Below are 17909 nucleotides of genomic sequence, written 5' to 3' on the forward strand. Positions count from 1 at the left end.
CTTGATGAGGTGAATATTTAATTATTTCCTGGTTCAATTCTTTGAAGTCATAAATGCTAATTTGGCCAAATTACAAATCAATTCAGGCATGATTTTTGATGCTCTGAAAGTCTATGCTTTAATTTTAAACAATTAGGATTTTAGTAAATTGAACAAAACATCGGCTCAAATGTGAAACATGAACAGAAATGTCATTACAGATATTTTTTGCCTGGTGTTTCTGTGCTACTGGCCAATATTTAGTTTTACTAAACAGCTTGTAAGAACTACATTACCCATGAATCCTTACTGAATGAGTCTTTCCACTTCAGTCTGTTAAATGCCATACATGTAACGAACCTGAAGAATAAATTAAAACAAATATCTGAGGAAACGAAAGAAAAATCAGCAAAAATATAAAATAAAAAATATCTGCACCTTTTATGAAGCATCAGCTGTCCTGACACTGCAGTCCTTAAGAACGATTGATATTAAAGGTGAATGTCAATAAATTAAAATATAAAACAAAAAATTATTTAATTTTAATAACAAAGCTCAACTTAGGGAAAGATTCATTACATGCAGAATCATTTTGGTTAATTTAGTAGATTTTGGTTTTCCACTAGAACCCAAAACTCAAAATCTTAGAAAATTAGACCAATTAAAAACTCAATTCAGAAATGTTTTATAATAGTTTAATTTATTAAGATCCACCTGCACAGATTAATTTAAAGAGCAAAAGTTCATTTTTTATGGATGGCGAGTCCTTTTGGTGACTAATATCTGCACCAAGTTCAATAAACAAAAATCACATTTTGTCGTTTTAAAATGTGCAAAATTGACGCCGGCTACCGTAGAAAAAATAAAAAATAAAGTAACATAAAACATCCCAAAGCAGCTTTAGTTCAGGGTTTAAAGAAAAATAAATTCAACTCTGGTGTTAAACTCCAATAACCTATAAAAAAGAAACGGGGTAATACTTTAAATTATTTTCTGCATCCATAACCGTTAAAATTTAGTTTTCATTCTTTACATTTGCTAAACCAAAAGGCACATCACAGGGCCTTTCTAGAAACCGGTGATCTACGTTTTACGACGACACATCTGGACAACAAGTTGTGACATCTTTGCTCAACAGGGCGACAGGACAGATGGGTGAGAGGTCACTGACCTTTGGCCTCACTCTCCACTTAAAGCTGTAAACGTGCTGCGTTCTCAAACATCCCTTTGTGATCGATCAGCAGGGTTTTGTTTTTTATTTAAAATGCAGCTCACACTATTCTGGTTGTGGGAATATTTACAAGCATCAACGTTTGCCCAGACACAATGAAAAACAAACAGAACACCTTGTTTTATTTTTATTATTAGTTATTTTTCTTCATCAGGCACTTGTATGAATGACGCTGGAGGCATAAATCAAAAGGAGTTTACGTCTCGTACCTTCAGCCTTTCAGAAATTAAAGTTTGTTAAAGATACGCTTTCCTCTAAACGCTCCACATTATTTAGAAAACATTTTTGGACCACACTTTAGTATTTTCCTAAAGGCATGTTTATAAAGAACATAAAAAAAGATCAGAAACTAAAACGTCTGGTTCTAAACAGCAGATGAACTGAAATTCAACACACCGGGCTTCTTTTTTTGACCTGAACAGGTAACCAACCACCTGAGCCAGGAATTAAGAGAAAAGCATCACCTGTTGAAAACAAGACTTTAACCCAGGAAACTAAAACCCACATTTAGACCAAAAACACCTCAAATGTTCCTGTACGTTTGGAAACGTGTGAATCCAAACTGGGCTATACGTGGTTCATTTCAACAACGTAAACGTAGCTTAGCTTAAATCATAACGAGAGTCGACGCTAAAATATAATCTGCCTCCATTTTTTGAGGAATATTCACTGAAGACGTAAAACAAATGCCTCAAGAAGAAAAACGACAACCCCAAAGGTAAAAACCCAAGTTGGTTACAGATGCAACATGACGGATTTCGGGTTTTGGTTGAAAGGTTACAGATTAGAGATGCAACAATCAATTTGACAGCGATTAGCTACGTCTATTTTCCTTTATCAGCTTTGAGAAAATGAATCAAAACTAAGAACTCCCAACAGTATATAAACTGTTTTTGAGTTTAGTAGAAATCAGATGAAAGTTAGAGACTTTCGTCTGTTGGGAATAATCATTTTTTTAGAGACGGATCGCTGCATCTCTCTTTCTATCGACAACCAGCAGCTACTTGTGGAAGACAAACTAGACATTTTCAAACTGCGGCACGTTGTTGTGTCTGAATATTGTGGCTCGGTCTCTCGTCAAAATGTCTGAAGCTGCTGATTTAGTTTCAGCATCTTAATAAATAAAAACGAGCAGCAAGGCTGTAAAAAAACATGCCGTCCAGACATGGAGGGACGCGGGAGAGGAAACTTCTCTGGCACGTCACAATCGGCTCGTCTCGTTTTTTTTTTTTTTTTAAATCCGGGACAAAGAGCACTTGCCTTCAGTCTCAGTCCGGAGCGGGAGAGGGAACCCGCTGCTGCGAGGCCCGAGCGCCTCCGTTACACCACGAACTGGTGGTTGCTGCTGTGGTTTGCCGTGTACGCCTGCCGGCTGTACTGGAAATGGTCGGTCAGAACGTTGTTCCAGTTCTGCTGCTGGTCGGAGCCGTAGAAAGGCCCCGACCCGTTCGCCTGCGTCTTCTCCAGCATCGGGTTGTCGAAGGACAGCAGGTCCTGCGTGCTGGTGGGCAGCTTCTTCTTCTGCCTGTTGGCGTCGTACTTAGCCTGACGACGAAGGAGAAAATGGGAAATTTTAAATGAAATCATCTCTTATGAAGCCAGTCTGTGCTAAACTGAAACTAAACAACCTGGGAGAATCATGGAACAATAAAACATCAAAGTAGGTTTGAAAATAACATTTCTGATTTTTTATAAACAGATCCAATTTTAGTCAATTTTTTAAAATTTTCTACAAATTACAAAGTTTTCCACCCTTACTTGGACATTAAGCCTTACATGACTAATAAGCAATTGATAATAAGTTAATTTCCATTATGATTAATATTTTTTTAAGGAAAATTTGTGCTTATGCTGATTAAAGGTGAAGCATTTCATTATCTTCAAACTGAGACCAAAGCATAACTTCACATGATGCTCAACGTTTTAATTTTTTCATGTTGCAGTTCTCATAAAACTCCTACTTCATTCTCCTAATATCATGACTTTGTTTTTGTAACGTAAATAAAAAAGGTTTGGCTCTAATAGTCAAAGCCCAAATAAACAGAAGCTTTAAAAGTGAAACAAGATGGCGGCTCTGACATCACTCTGGACATCTGACAACACAAGGATTTCTTTGATGGAAACAAAAATTAAATCTTCAAAGGACAAAATTCTGATTAAATAAATTTAAGATCCATTTATTCCCCAACCCTACTGAGAAGTACAGTTAGGATGAAATCTTTATATCGGAGTTTAATCTTTGCGTTTGAAAGTCGTTCCTCTAAATTTTTAAGTTTTCTTAAACATTACAAAATGTCTCCACCACTATTATGAGCTTTAGCATCTCAGAAACTAAAGAAATACTCTTAATGTAGACTCCCTAAGGAAGCTAAATGTCCACAAAACAGGCAGGACGTGTGACACTTTAAATATTATATTTATTGTACATGATGTAGAGGTAGATTATTGACTATATTGTTATTGAATGACTGAATGAGAGGCACCTGAATGAGGTTCTAATGTGGGAAAGACCCACCTTGTTGTAGAGGAAGACCCCGAGAATGGCCGTCATCATTCCCAGCACGTTGGTGAGCGTGACCGGGTTACGCAACATCAGCAAAGATATACTGATGACCATGATCCTCTTGGTGGCGTTGGCAACGGCGTAGCTGAGAGGGCTGACGAGGTTCAGAATACTGAAAGCGATGACGTTCTGGGCAAAATTACAGAAGCCGCTGATGAGGAGGAGGAAGAAGGTGCCGGTCCATTCCGAAAAATCCGACTGAAAGGGAGGCAGAGACCTAGTTACACTCCGTTTAGGTTAATTTTATGATTAACTCAAAATCATAAAAAATAAATCTAGTGTGGTTACTCACCATATCCCCATTCACAAGAAACACAGAGAAATCCACCAGGACCCAGGTGGGAACCATGAAGAACATGGCATTGAAGCCCAGGACGTTCAGGAGCCTCAGGTGATGCACACCTGTGTCACGCAGCACCTTCAACAGAGAGGAGGGGAAAAAATCTCTCTAAAAAGAATAAAGAAATGAATAAAACCCAAAACTGCTCTAGTAAACGGCATGTGGCTGTGATGACGTTCCATCTGAAATCCTCCATATTTTACAGTGAAAAAGTACAAAACCTTACAAAATATTTTGTCTAGTTATTACTACCAATACCTCTGCAGACTTAAAAAAACCAAAACTAACTTATAAATAAGTTTTCAGAAAGACAAAGGAGCTTGTTTTAGGTCAGTAATTCCTTAATATTGGCAAAAAAGCTAATTATTTCACATAAATCAACCGCCAGCGCAACCATTTCTTTTTAATCATTATTAAGAATTTACTGACCTAAACCAACCACCCTGTTTTGCTGAAAAGTAACTTTTAGGTCAGTTTTATTTCAAGTGATTGAAGATATTTGCATAAGAAAATAGACAAAAATAGACAAATAGACAAATAGACAAAAATATATAAAATTGTGCTTTCAACTCAAACATAGGAATGAAAATAAAAAATGTAATTTCTCAAAGGGAAATTCAATCAATTAAACTTGCAGTTACAAACAGGACTAGTTGAGACGCTCATATCATCCCTTTAAATGAACTTTTAATTGAGAATAAAACTCTCTCACATTTTAACTGTGAACTTATGAAAGCAACCAAATGTCAAAATATTACCAAAAAGAGTTTAAACACCGATTCTTTCCGTTTCAGCTGAACCTGATTTAATCTTCATGCTGAATGTGAAGCCGCCTCACCTTTTTGGAGAAGATGTTCTGCAGGGAGAAGCAGAGCGTGGCGGCAAGAGCGCTGATTAATCCCGAAACGTCAAAGGAAAGCTCGGTGACGGTGGCCAGCAGCACGCCGCTGATGATCGGGATGAGCGACACGTAGACCTGCAAAACCAGATCGGGTCGGAGGAAAGAGTCAGGATCCAAACATAAATCAACAACCACTTCCTGTGCTAATCCAGGTTTCATCTCCTACTGCAGGTGTTCAGGATTTCTCATTTAGTCCAATAAATGATGCTTAAACAAAATGTTCTGATTTCTTTGTTTTTTACAACTGGCCAGTTTAATTTCTAATGATCGGCGCCACAGTTAAATGAACATCTGAATATTGTGAAGTATAGGCTTGCCATGATAAATTTTGCTGAATTTATCGCAATAATTGCGATAAATATTGTTGTTTTGAGACCGTTTTCAAGTAACATAGTGGTAATGGCATAATAATGCAAATTCTCCCTCTCAAAGACCAAAATAATTTTTTTTTAATAAAAACTTTATTTTTGTAAAGAGTAATTCGCACTGGATCTGTGATATTTTAAATATCCAACATGAAAAAAAATAAATAAATAAAGCAGAAAAAAACCCACACAACCATAAACAAAATGTTCTTTCAAAAAATATTAATCAGAACAGAAATTAATTTATTACCAATTGCTTATTAGTCACGTCCAAGAAAGGGCTGAAAAACCCAATAAAATATTTTTTAGTGGGTTAGACTTTAAAGATCAGGATATTTTCAAGGCCATTAAAATTAAAATTTTAGACAAAAACAACTTCAGTTAGCTTTATAATTTGTTCACAACATATTTTATTTTATTACACACCAACTCCTTTCGCAGAACATGTGGGACAAATGATTGCTGCCACATAAAAAAGGAATGAAAATAAAAAATGTAATTAAAAATGTGAATGGAAAAAGAAATAAAATGACTAAATCCTAAATACATGCAGATGTTTCATCATCAGGTATTATTTTTCAAGATAATTTAGACTTAGAACTAAAATTAATTAATTAAAGGCTGTTTATCACCTTCAAGAAACAGGAAATCAAAACAACTGCATCTCCACCGAAACGAGTCAGAAAATGAAGAGGCATTTTCATAAGACGACTGTAATCGGGAAATGAAAACCAACATTTCTTTTAAACAATTTTTCATAATCCATTCAATGCTTGTGATGAATGTTAGAGAATAAGAAACACAGAAGCCCAAACAAATGTTTCCATCCACCGGGGACGACACCTCACCGGTGGAAACCGTCATTACAGGCACCAGATCATTTGCATGGTCCTGAGAATGAGAGGCGAGCTTTGGTTTTTATGACACGCACCTGTCACTGAACTCAGCCTGAAACTGAGAAAACACAAATTTAATGAAAAAGAAAAGCTAAATAAAACACTATTATTTGCTGATTTAACAGCAGGCACCAGTGCCTTTATGCAGTTGTAAAGCCTGGTTTGATGAAGGCCGATAATTGTGTCTTATTTAATGTTGCCAACAATTTCACAGATTAATTTTGTAAACATTTGGCACAAAAAGAGAAAAAGGTTCAAATCTGAATGCGGCCGTCTCTGGCTGTTGAGATTCTTTCGCATGAACAGAAATGCAAACAAAGGTAAACTCCACTTTGTCTCAGCACTGAACTGCAAAGTAAATATAACACCCTGATGTCAGACACATAAATCTATTTCCTGTTTAACACGCAGAAACGTTCCTTCATCAGAACGGGAAACTGAGGAGCATCTCAGAGCTGAAAAATACCAGCTTCATTTCAACTACAGAGCCAGAAATCAGAGGGAAACGGTTGACTGTGTTAAAAACTGCGGAAAGATGTTTCGTGTTTAAAGTACAAGTAAAAGAAATGCAACAGCAATGTAAAAACACAAAATCTTACCAAGTATTTTTGGTCTAGTTTCTACTGCAAATATGTCAGTACACTTAAAATAAGACAAAGCTAACTTAAAAGTACCTTTTCAGCAAGATACAGGCGCTTGTTTTTAGAAAACTATTTATTAATATTGATGGAAACATATTAGTTCCTCCGGCAGATTATTTCACTTATAACACATGAGAAATGTAAGTGAAATAATGAAAAAGTGTTGATGAAAAAGCACTCTCATTAACACTGAGGAATTATTGACTTATAACAAGATGCTACATCTCACTGAAAAGTTACTTGAATGTTTGCTTTGTCTTATTTCAAGTATTTAACACCATAAATACTTGGTAAGATTTTGTGTTTCTGCAGTGAAAATCTAAGTTTATTTGGAGATTAGGAGTAAAACAGGATTATTTGTTTCCAAATATATTTGATGCTCATGCAACTTGACTGCAGAAAGAGCCGGCCGGCCTTTAAACTGTGACTGGTTGCCATGGTTACCCGCTGTTTTAACATTAGCCAGCATACTACAGGGTACAGGGAACCAGGAAATGACTCAAACACATATTTGAATGGCTTTTTATTGTGCCATGTGAGAAAAATTAGTAAACAAAGATATGATCTAAGACACTGCACACCAAAGCAATGCAAGAACGGCTGGTAATGATGAGACACAAGAGCCTGATTTTAGTCAGCAGTGTGAAAACGTCCCAGTTTCAAGTGATCTGGAACTGGAACGACGAAGCAGTTTCACAGAAATCACTCATTTCCCATCTGGATCGTGAGTGAGATACTGATTACATTTGAATATTTTGAAAATCTGAGTGTTTTAGTTTTATGTGTACATTGGAGGGAAGAGTTATTATATGACTGTTTTTTTGTTTTTAGATCTTAGGATTTTAAAAAAAAAATTTTTTACAAGCATTTTGGTTTAAAAATAAACCAAATGTCAGCAGAAAACATTCAATTTAAAGTTTCTTCTTAGTCAAATGTCAGTGAATTACAGTTTGGTAATTGATAAAGTATTGATTTTATGTGATTCTTAGCCTTGTCTGCAAAGTGATGAAATAACTGATGGATGTAAATGTGCATAAAAACGTAAAATATTTTAAATAATATTGATTCCATTCTATTGTGCCACAGAGAAGCAACTTTAAAACTTTTGGATTGTTTCATATGATCCAATTAAACGCCACTTTTCATGTGAATACGAGTCTGAAGCTGAAATCCTGAAATAACCAACTCTTTATGGTTTTATTTACACGTTATATATGTTATAATGGATTTAGTTTATTTGTTAGCATTTTCTATAATAAGTAAAAACACAAGATGGGGAAAATAAGCTTATTTTCTTTATGGACTTTAATCCGTATAGTTTTATCCTTTATGGATGAAACTTTATTTATCCACCTTTAGTAGTTTCAGCATAAAAAATGAATAAATCAAAGTTCATTAACTCCATACAGGATGTAGAGAGTTAGGGGTCTTCTATATGTTGTTATTTTTGCTCTGTGGTCTGTTTTAACCACCAGTTTGGATGCTGCTGCAACAACTTGTGGTCACTGAACAGTTTTTAAAAAAGAAAAGGCAACAATCTGCTTGACAAAAAACAGAAAAATCCCTCCAGGTTTAAATGCAGTGTTGAGCGAGAGTCCAAAGATCACCCTGATTTAACATCGGCTTTCCTCGTCTACAAAGGTTTATCCACACCCACAACATTTCTAATGATATTTACGATGATATCCTGAAGTCTGTTGGTAAAGCTGAACTACTGGTTCATTCAGCACAAATTCTTCACAGTCTTTACTTTCATTATTCCCACAGAGAATCAACCTACGTAAAGCCTCTTAAATGTCAGATACAGAATGCAGGAGCTGATGTGGATGACCCCTGACCTCTTGGAGAATGCCAGCGACAGACGCTTCGGCAGGCGGCTGTAACATGAGACGCAGCAGAGGCACAGTCGGCCCGCTGTGCCACATCACCGCTGCCGAGTCGCAGCCTGAAACACAGCAGGACTTGTGCTGCGTCTTACGCTCTGGACCTACTCACCTTTGTAGTTTGCTTCTCCCTCATTATAATTCTCGACAGCAGCACCACCCATATCGGCATTGTGGCTTTGACTGTGAAAGAGACAAAGGGGGGAAAATGGGACGGTGTCAGTTTTAAAAACATTGAGGACTGTGGCTCCTCAGCAAGGAGAGAGCGAACCGATTACGTCTGAGCTGTAAAAAGTTAATGGCAGGTCAGAGCCGGGTCCACACCTCTGTTAAATAACACACGACGTCGTTCACTGAGTCACGCCTCGACAGCGGTGCGTCATGTTCACACCGACAAACGAATAAATGAATCCTAAACAATGCTGAGCAACCAGATTCACTGCATAGTTACTATAATAGGAATTAGGACTATATGTATTAAAATAATAAACATTCAAAATAAGGTGCAGACAAGACATCAGGGGATAATTTGTGATGTGCAGGCAGTGTGTTGACCATAAAAAAAATATTTTTATAATAAGAATTTTGATTTATTGTCGCAAAAAATAGTTAGTGTTAAAAAAACAGATTAAATTGATATTTTTACTATTTTCTCTACAGTTTTCTCCATGAGAGCAAAAATATATCAAGACATTCAAAAATCTGATTAAATAAGGCCTCTATGTCCAACTTAGTGATATAAAACACTTCTTAAAGTAGCTGATGTTTGTGGCGCTATGAATGCTTTGCCATGCAATTACAGTAAAAAATAATTAATAAATAGTTCTTTATAATAATTTTTATTATCATAATTGAGCTATAAAATATTGTTATAAAATTCTAAGTCCATATCGTCATAAGATCTCAGATATTATAAGAGTCGACCAGCTGAAACAGGGATCAGAAAACAGTCAATGGAAATTAGAGATGCACTAATTAATCAGCCAAAAATAAAAATTACACTAGATTTTTCCCTATCCGTTAATCAACTAGTACAATTTGGTTTAAAGAATAAAAATAGAATTAAAATCAGAATAAAGATATGTTGTCGTGCAAAAATAGGGACTTCAGCATGCAACATCTTCCTTATTTTGTTGAATTCAAAACAAAGTCAAAGAAAAAATAAATCATGTTTTTTTCCTCTTATGTTTTCAAGTTTTAAAAAAATGGTCAAAATCACAATCGCCAATAAAAACCTTAAATAAAATGCTTATTTGCTAGAAAAAGGCTGTTAGTTGAATCTCGAATAGAAAGACACTATAACAAACTCTTCACAATACACAACTAACTGAATTTAAATATAGAATTTTAACATTGTTATGCTAACCTCCATAATAAATCAACTTACTTAAATAGATGAATGTTGTGATAAACAATTGTTAATTACACAGGAAATTTCTCAGAAGATAGAAATAGATGGAGACAAAATGACAACAGAAGGGAATAAATAGACTGAACCACATATGAATCATGAATGGGTTGAAAAAAATCAGATAATCTACAGATAATAAAAAAGATTTGAAGGTTGTATCTTCAAAAATATGAAAACGATTCTCATTAACAAATACATGCAGAACTGCATTATTATTGCTAGTGCTTCATAAATACTTTTATAACCTTGGAAACTATCTGTGGTTCTTCTGCCTGAAGATGTAGCTTAAAACAAATTATCTGATAAATTATTTGTTGCACAGACAGATTTAAATTGTGTACTTTTAATGTTAAATAATTTGTATTAGGGGGTTTACTAGAGACAGAAAAAAAGGCTGTCACACATTTGTCACAGTACGGATGTGGGATATGGCTCCATGTTAAATAATTAAATTACCATTCCATGCAATAAAATCTCTATCAATCGGGCCGACCCCATAACCTCATCCCATTTACAGACGCTCCTCAATAAATTAGAATATCATCAAAAAGATTAAATTAATACATATTAGACATTTCTCAGATTTAATTCTATTAATATTTAATTACTCAGAAAATCTCAAAAGGCAATTAGAAACGGTCCATGGTCTGACGAAAAAATAGAGACGTACATTTTAATGGCTAACTTAAAAACTTAAACAATAAAGTATTGAAAGACATAGTTTTCATCACACTAGCATTTCTGTACTAAAAATTATTTTTACTGGTGTGATGTAATTGTTTAGCCCTCATTAGCTGTGAACTGTAGAAATTTGCAGAACAAACACCTGATACATATTAATCTATGTGTAATCTACAACATGCAGTGTATAATACACATTCCCCCAGTGTATTATAAGCCTGGCGGGCCACCAGGCTTTACTTGTGCCCCACCAGGCTAAGCATTGCTTATTTATTAAAGTCTTTTTAAAATGCTTGCATTTTCTAAAACTTTATAGTTGGTGTTCAGGTATTAATCAAGTGATATTTTCAAATTTCCTGTCAATTTTAAATATTTCTTAACTCTAAAACAAGACGGGCTGCTGGATAAATGACTGCTGAGAACCCCAATCACAGGGCTTAGCAAGTTTCCTGGGGGAAACCTTGAACATGTATGAGATTCTGGATTTGAATTGGATGGACAAATATATGATAGTAGTATTAAAGTTGTAAAATGCTATAGAGTAATTGGAATACCGAGATAAAACTACTACAATGTGTAAAATACTTACTGATGGAGTATAGCTTGTTAATAAATATATGCAAATATTGCTCAAGGGGTCAAGGGACTAAATCTGACTGCAGAGGCAATTAACATTTAATAAAATAAAAAGACTCCCAATTTGATCAGAGATGGGCAATGTACTCAAAAAATATACTCAAGTAAGAGTAACACTGGTTCAATATATTTTTACCAAAGTCAATAGTGGCCATCCAAAAAATAAAGTATTTGTTAAGAAAGCTACTACAGTATTAATTAAAACATTTTAATGCTTATAAATGATGTTAGATGGACAAACACATATAGTTATGTGCAAATTCTGCTATTTTAAAGACTAAATAGAAAAAACACTACAACATAATTACAAATCAGCAAAATTCAGGCTGAAAAAACAATTTTTCCAATCTTTTTTTCCCCCCAATATCAAATTTTCAACACTAACGCAATAGGTAAATATACCTTTCACAGAGAATATATATGTGTCTTTTTGATCTACAAATCGCTCAATAGATAGAAAATAACAGAATAACAAAGCTTATGTTTAAACAAGAAATCCCCTTATAAACTGTAGGTTTGTGCTGATTTTGATTAAAACATTATTGTTCTTCCTTTAGTGAATTTTTGCTCAAGAGTAAAACTTATTACAGAAGCAAAAGTAAAAAGTACGGTGTAGTAAAACCACTCCTAAAAGAAATATCTTTTTCAAGAAAGTTGCTAAAGTAAATGTAACTAGCTTATATCCGCCTCTGAATTTAATGTGTCATTTTACCAATGAATCGGGGCATTTTCGGGATCACTACCGTAACAGATGCATTCAGTTACCCTGAGTTTAAAAACTGAAGAAGCATACTACTCCTCCCCCTTGACGTATTTCAGCTTTAATTCAGTTGGCTAGCAAGCTAACAGATGGTATTTTACGTAAAATCACTGTAAAAATACAAAAGTACAGTCAAAGGCTGCATTTTTAAAATAATTTGTAAAAGAAAAGCTTTTCTGTTTGGGATCTACGTGACGCTGCGGTCTGCCAGACTCTTTAAATGCCCTTGTCGGCAGTTGGCCAGCCGTTAGCCGCAAAGCTAATATCAGCTGACGGTACAGACACATCATCAAGTTGCCCCGGATAACAGGTTCCAGCTGGCCGGATTTAACATTTTCTACTCACCTGTGTGTGCATACGAAACAGGCACCTTCCATATGCTGAAGTGAGCCGAAACGGACGCGAAGTATTTTCCGAAAGCCAACGGGAGGATGTACCACCGGTAGTACCTGCTCGGCAGTTCAGTTTTGGGGACTCCCCATGCCCTCAACAGCGGCGGGAGGAAGACGACAACAGAGATGATGTGGAACAGAGAGACCGTGACGGGATACGGGAATCCGTTGAGGATTATTTTGTTAATAACGTTGCCTCCGGAGCTCACCGTGTACCAAAACACACATAGGACAACTATCCGAATCCCTTCCCCGACCGGGGTCCGCGCCACCGCAGCCATCTTTCTGCGCGGAGTGACGAGTCACCACCGGTGTGTGTAGTTGTACCGGGGCGCAGTAAGCTCCGTCAGACCATTAATGAATGAAGTGTTCTCCTTCCGCTCACAGATTTCAAAATAAAAGAAGCTATAAGCGCATTTCAAGAATGTACTACACAGAGTACATTGCACAGAGAGTGAAATATTTCAAGCGTTTATTTCTTAAAATAAGCTTATTTTCTGAAAATTTAATTACACAGCTTTACATCATGAGATTGTCTAAAAATCTATAGAAAAAAAGTTATTTCAAACCTCCAGGATGAACTCAAATGGCAAGCTACAGCCAAAATCAGATGTTTATACACAAACATTTAATGTCAGACACAATAAATCAAAGGTTTACCTTTTATACTGTAAGCTACATACAGTTTTTTTTTTGTCATTCTTCCAAGTCAGATGTTTACATTTTTTCAAGTTTTACGTGGAAATAACCTTTAAACTGTATGGTTGGGGGTGAAAAATTTGGACATCTGTCAACAAACTCTTACAATAATTATAATTTTGGCTGATTTCTTCTTACAGGGTAAGAGTAATGGAGTGAGGTTTGTTGACCTCTCCAAAAAGATCTATGATGTCACAAAAAGATGCATCATGTTTGAGATGTGCCTAAAGATATCTCCCCATTTGTGCTTCCATTTCTCTCAGATTTTGTTAATTAATCAGACACTTCCAAAAAAACAATGAAATTATCACCTGGGCTTCTACAATTTTATTAAAAGCACAACAATCTCATGCTTATGTTAATAAATATAATCGTTATTCTTGCTTTCAGGAAATGGAAAAAACACGGATCTTAACTTACCTGAAAAAATGGAAGGTTTAGTTTCATTTAATGTCAGGAAGGAAGGAAAAAATGGTAGACTGTATATAATGCATGCAAATTTCAACTGCAGATAATAATGACAGGGTTTTGAGGTCATTTCCATGCAGAGCAAGCAATTGAGATATGATCACTTAGGTTGGTGTCCAGGCTCTCAACTTGTTTCAAACGTCAATTTCCACCTGCTCCACAGGTCGAAATTGTCAAGTTGAAAGTATCTGCAGCTCACAAACTTATATATACATGCAAAGATTATATACATTTTTATTATATTTATGAGTCTTTTTCTTCTAAAACACTTGAACTCACTTTGTTTCTATAACACAACTCGGTGGATAGTTAAGGTCCTACTTACAATAAAAAAGAAATTGAAAGAAAGTAAAACATGAATAATAAAGGACAAATACTTTGTGTTGTATCAAACGTTTTCCATTTAAAAAAAATATTGTAATTTATTTGTGAAAATGTACATCAGCTGAGTGTTGGGAATTTGCTTGAACTATATTCAGGTGGTCAAAAATGCGGTAAAAACTCTTAATTAAAGCTGTACAGTTGCAAATGAAACAGTCCTAAATACAACAGCGTATTAATTTTGGACTAATTAAGTTTTAAAGTATTTGTGTGTCGTTAATGATTTCTGAAAATGTGTCTTGTAAATTTTCATAATACGGTTATGAAATGCCAACAAGAAAATTTTACTAAATTTAAATACAAAACAAAAGCTGAATGGACCAAACATCCAGCACAAATAAGGTATCATTTTCCTAAAATTTCTCATCTCGTAGACTTGATCAATTGATTTACTTCCAAGCTGAACAGCGTTTCAGTCCAGACAGACGTAGGGCAAAATGTTTAGTCTGCTCTCGTCTCCATGTGGATCCACAGAGATGCACTCCGTCCAGTCGTACCAGTTCCCCTTGGTGTCGTAACACCCGTTAACTCCGGACCAACGCCGTCTCTGTAATCGGTTCAGGTCTTCACTGCTGATTTCTCTGCCAACTCCAGGTAACTCTTTGACATGATGGTCTGATACCAGTATGGACGTTTCTGTGGTATTCCTCTTCTGGTGATCCGCTCTTTTGCAAACCTCCGACATGAAAAGGTTGGCTCCAGGTGTGTGTGCACCAGACAACAGGATGTTGCTCTGCTGGGTGAGGTATGACTGGATTATTTCGCTCCTTGACAGTTCTTTCCAGTCCGTCTGTTGGAAGGGACTGGGAGGAATGGGTTGACTCAGCTTCAGCAGGAGTTCAGAGACTTCCTGCTCTTCTGAAGACTCCTTAGGGCAAGTGAATTTAATTTGTCCTGTTGATGGATCAAATGTGATCCTTCTGTCTTTTATCCTCGCTGGTTTGCTTTTGTCTTCTGTAATTGGGCCATTCAGGTTCACAACATGATCTTTAGCCTTGTATTTTTCTCTTTTCTTGTTCACAGCATCATTAATAATAGTCTCATCATCCAAACTTGAAGTCCTGCTTTGAAACCCCAAATTTGCAAACCCTGAGAGGTTTGTGTGAACATTAAACGACTGAGCAGATTCCTCCATCACACCTGGATTTCCACTACTTTGTGGTTTTTTTAGTACAGCTTCTTGCTTTAGGCACTCAGGATGTTGCAACGGACAACCAGGGCTTCTAGGTTGATGCTTATCCCTTCTAACCTGCCGTTGCATAAGCGTGTTAGGAGGGTTGCTGGCACTTGGATGAGGTTTGACAGCGTGAATAGGAACTTTATTTGACTTACTATTGTCCAGATATTTAGACGTATCCCTGTCTGATGGTTGGTGTGCATTAGTATTTGCAGGAATTTTAAAACTCCCACCAAGTCCATGAGATGGCTGCTGTTTTGCATCATCATGAGCGACTTTGGGTATCTTTGTTTGACCCTCTTTCTTGTCACATCTACGTTTCCTGTTGCTTATCGGTTCAGGATTTGGAGAGTAGTTGTTGAAGTCACTTCTGGCCTTTAACTCTGAGCCTGTTTTGCTCAAAGCTGGAGGAGAGGAGCAGGAGTGAATGCTGCCTTTGGAAGGCCAAGATGCACCAGTGAGTTCTTTGGGGACCAAGTCACCCTGACCCGGGTCGATCAGCTTCTGCCAGGTCCGGAGGAGCTTCTTGGCTCTTTTTGCAAGATCCTCGTTCTTGGTTTTTTTCCGGATGTCATTCACCAGCTTCCCAAGGCGTGTCTCCTACAACCAAAACATCGCAGATGTAATTTGACTTCCAGAAGAGTTGTTTTAATCAGACTTGTATTTTAACATACCTCTAGTACTTCTTTGGTGATAGAGCATTTCTCCAAACTGGAAATCACTTCCACAACCACCATCATGTTGCGTATCTGCTCAGAAGACAAAGGTTTACAATGTAATAAAGGAGTAGCTAATGAAAATGTGATCCGTCAGTTTCAAAAACCTGAAAATGATGGATCATTTAAACCNAACACTATATATATATATATATATATATATATATATATATACACCCTGTATATATAACTTTCCAAATTTTTGAACTGAAAAAACAAAAAAAGTTTCTGATTATATCCTAATTTATTGACATTCACCAATAAGTCAGTGGACTACGGAGGGAAAACAGAGGTCATTAGGACAAGCATTCATTTGCATAGAGTCTCAAATGTACACCTGCATTTGTGAAAATATGTACCGATACTGGTTTCAGGCTCAATGTGACTAGCAAAGATAAGAACATGCAAATATTATCTTAGTAGCAGAGAGAAGCATAAAGATTTAAATAAAACCATAACCACTGTGTTAGAAAAGTGTAAAATTTTACTCTTGATAACGAATATAGTGATTTAAGGTAATCTCAACCTGAAAATTACCAGCAAAAGCATCAAAAACAGCGAATGTTAAGATACCAATGATATCATTGTGGTTTGAATTATTAATATTAGAGTTAGACTGGTGAAATGCACAAGTAAGAACAGCAGGAAGTCCCCATGTTATGTAATTATAACAGCATCATATACACTTAGTGTTCCTGCACATAATCACTTTTTACAAATACAGGTATATTTAACATATATAATTCTTGAATTATTGTATAATGTTTTTGTAGTTTGGTTTTGGTTGAATGCAGGATCACTTGCATTTCATAACATCATTTTGAAATCAACGAATTATGAACATGACTGCATCATTTTTGAAGCATCTCCTTTTATTTTCTTTCATAGGCTGTAAAGTGTTTAATTTTTTTAATGCAAATAAATATAAATAATAAAATAGAAACAAACAGAAACAACCGGGAGATTAATAAAAATATTATCAGGATTTGGATGAATTTACGGTGGTCAGAGCAACAGCAGCTCTTATGAAGGAAATGTTTTCTTAGTCTTTGTTCTTGTATTTATTACCCTGAAATGTCATTACAAAATAAAGCACACAAAATATTGCTTTAGGACTTTATCTCTTGTCAACCTAATAAGATCTGAATATAATTAAACATTATATGGACCACATTTTTCTTTTCTTTTCTTTTTTGAACATTTTTTGAAAACGCAACCTGAAATGAATCTACTGAGTCAAATTGTTTTTATTGTTATTTTGCTTCAAAGACATTAAAAATAGACAGGACGACACATAGAAATGGACGGGGAGCATATTGAAGAAAAAAAAGCAACTAAAACAGACATGCAACACTTCATAAAGCTCCACGTTCATTAATCGGAGTAACTTTTGACACACTGAGCCTCAGAGCCTATTATTTACTCCTTCTCCATTCTGTTTCCTCTGATGTAAAACTTTTAAAAAAACTCACGTTGTTCTGGCCGTCGATGGCCTGCAGCAGCCGGTCTCTCATCACCCGCGCAGTGGCCGTGGCCGCTGACATCGCCCGGTGGACACCAGAATCCCTCCCGACAAAACAAAGCGTTTGGAAAACCCAAAGATACTCGTGGACCAGATGTAAGATCTTTTTTGAAAGCGGACATAACGTCTAATAACGCTGCTGTGTTTGTGTTCACTCCCCGCCGTCCGTCACCTGCTTCGTGAATCCGCTACCGGAGTCAGCCAGGGATTCTCAGCTGTCCGCCTCCGCCTCCTCCTCCCCGGTCCTCTGAACTGGCTTTTGGTGAG

The 17909-nt window shown here is 36.2% G+C and overlaps 2 protein-coding genes across 2 annotated transcripts; both read right to left on the reverse strand.

Moving 5' to 3' along the window:
* Positions 1-248: 248 nt before the first annotated feature.
* Positions 249-13053, reverse strand: slc35e1 (solute carrier family 35 member E1). The gene is made up of 6 exons (XM_007560557.2): positions 12633-13053; positions 8912-8982; positions 4952-5089; positions 4066-4191; positions 3726-3971; positions 249-2755 (listed from the first exon to the last, which is right to left on the reverse strand). Exons 1-6 carry the CDS (start codon positions 12958-12960, stop codon positions 2531-2533), a joined length of 1134 nt encoding a protein of 377 aa, XP_007560619.1. The 5' UTR covers positions 12961-13053; the 3' UTR covers positions 249-2530.
* Positions 13054-13691: 638 nt separating this feature from the next.
* LOC103143853 (mediator of RNA polymerase II transcription subunit 26) lies at positions 13692-17908 on the reverse strand. The gene is made up of 3 exons (XM_007560558.2): positions 17593-17908; positions 16079-16153; positions 13692-16004 (listed from the first exon to the last, which is right to left on the reverse strand). The coding sequence occupies exons 1-3, from the start codon at positions 17662-17664 to the stop codon at positions 14640-14642; spliced, it is 1512 nt and encodes a 503-aa protein (XP_007560620.1). The 5' UTR covers positions 17665-17908; the 3' UTR covers positions 13692-14639.
* Position 17909: the final 1 nt, after the last annotated feature.

Source organism: Poecilia formosa, unplaced genomic scaffold (assembly GCF_000485575.1).
Source record: "Poecilia formosa unplaced genomic scaffold, Poecilia_formosa-5.1.2 Scaffold116, whole genome shotgun sequence".
NCBI lineage: Eukaryota > Metazoa > Chordata > Actinopteri > Cyprinodontiformes > Poeciliidae > Poecilia > Poecilia formosa.

Excerpts from the sequence above, each read along its gene's own strand:
- slc35e1 (XM_007560557.2), bottom strand. The coding sequence starts at position 12,960 with ATGGCTGCGGTGGCGCGGACCCCGGTCGGGGAAGGGATTCGGATAGTT. Across the intron at positions 5,090-8,911 it reads GGGAGAAGCAAACTACAAAG|GTCTACGTGTCGCTCATCCC; the intron begins GTGAGTAGGTCC and ends CTGGTTTTGCAG. Across the intron at positions 2,756-3,725 it reads GGGTCTTCCTCTACAACAAG|GCTAAGTACGACGCCAACAG; the intron begins GTGGGTCTTTCC and ends CTTCGTCGTCAG.
- LOC103143853 (XM_007560558.2), bottom strand. The coding sequence starts at position 17,664 with ATGTCAGCGGCCACGGCCACTGCGCGGGTGATGAGAGACCGGCTGCTG. Across the intron at positions 16,154-17,592 it reads CCATCGACGGCCAGAACAAC|ATACGCAACATGATGGTGGT; the intron begins GTGAGTTTTTTT and ends TCTTCTGAGCAG. Across the intron at positions 16,005-16,078 it reads TCACCAAAGAAGTACTAGAG|GAGACACGCCTTGGGAAGCT; the intron begins GTATGTTAAAAT and ends TTTTGGTTGTAG.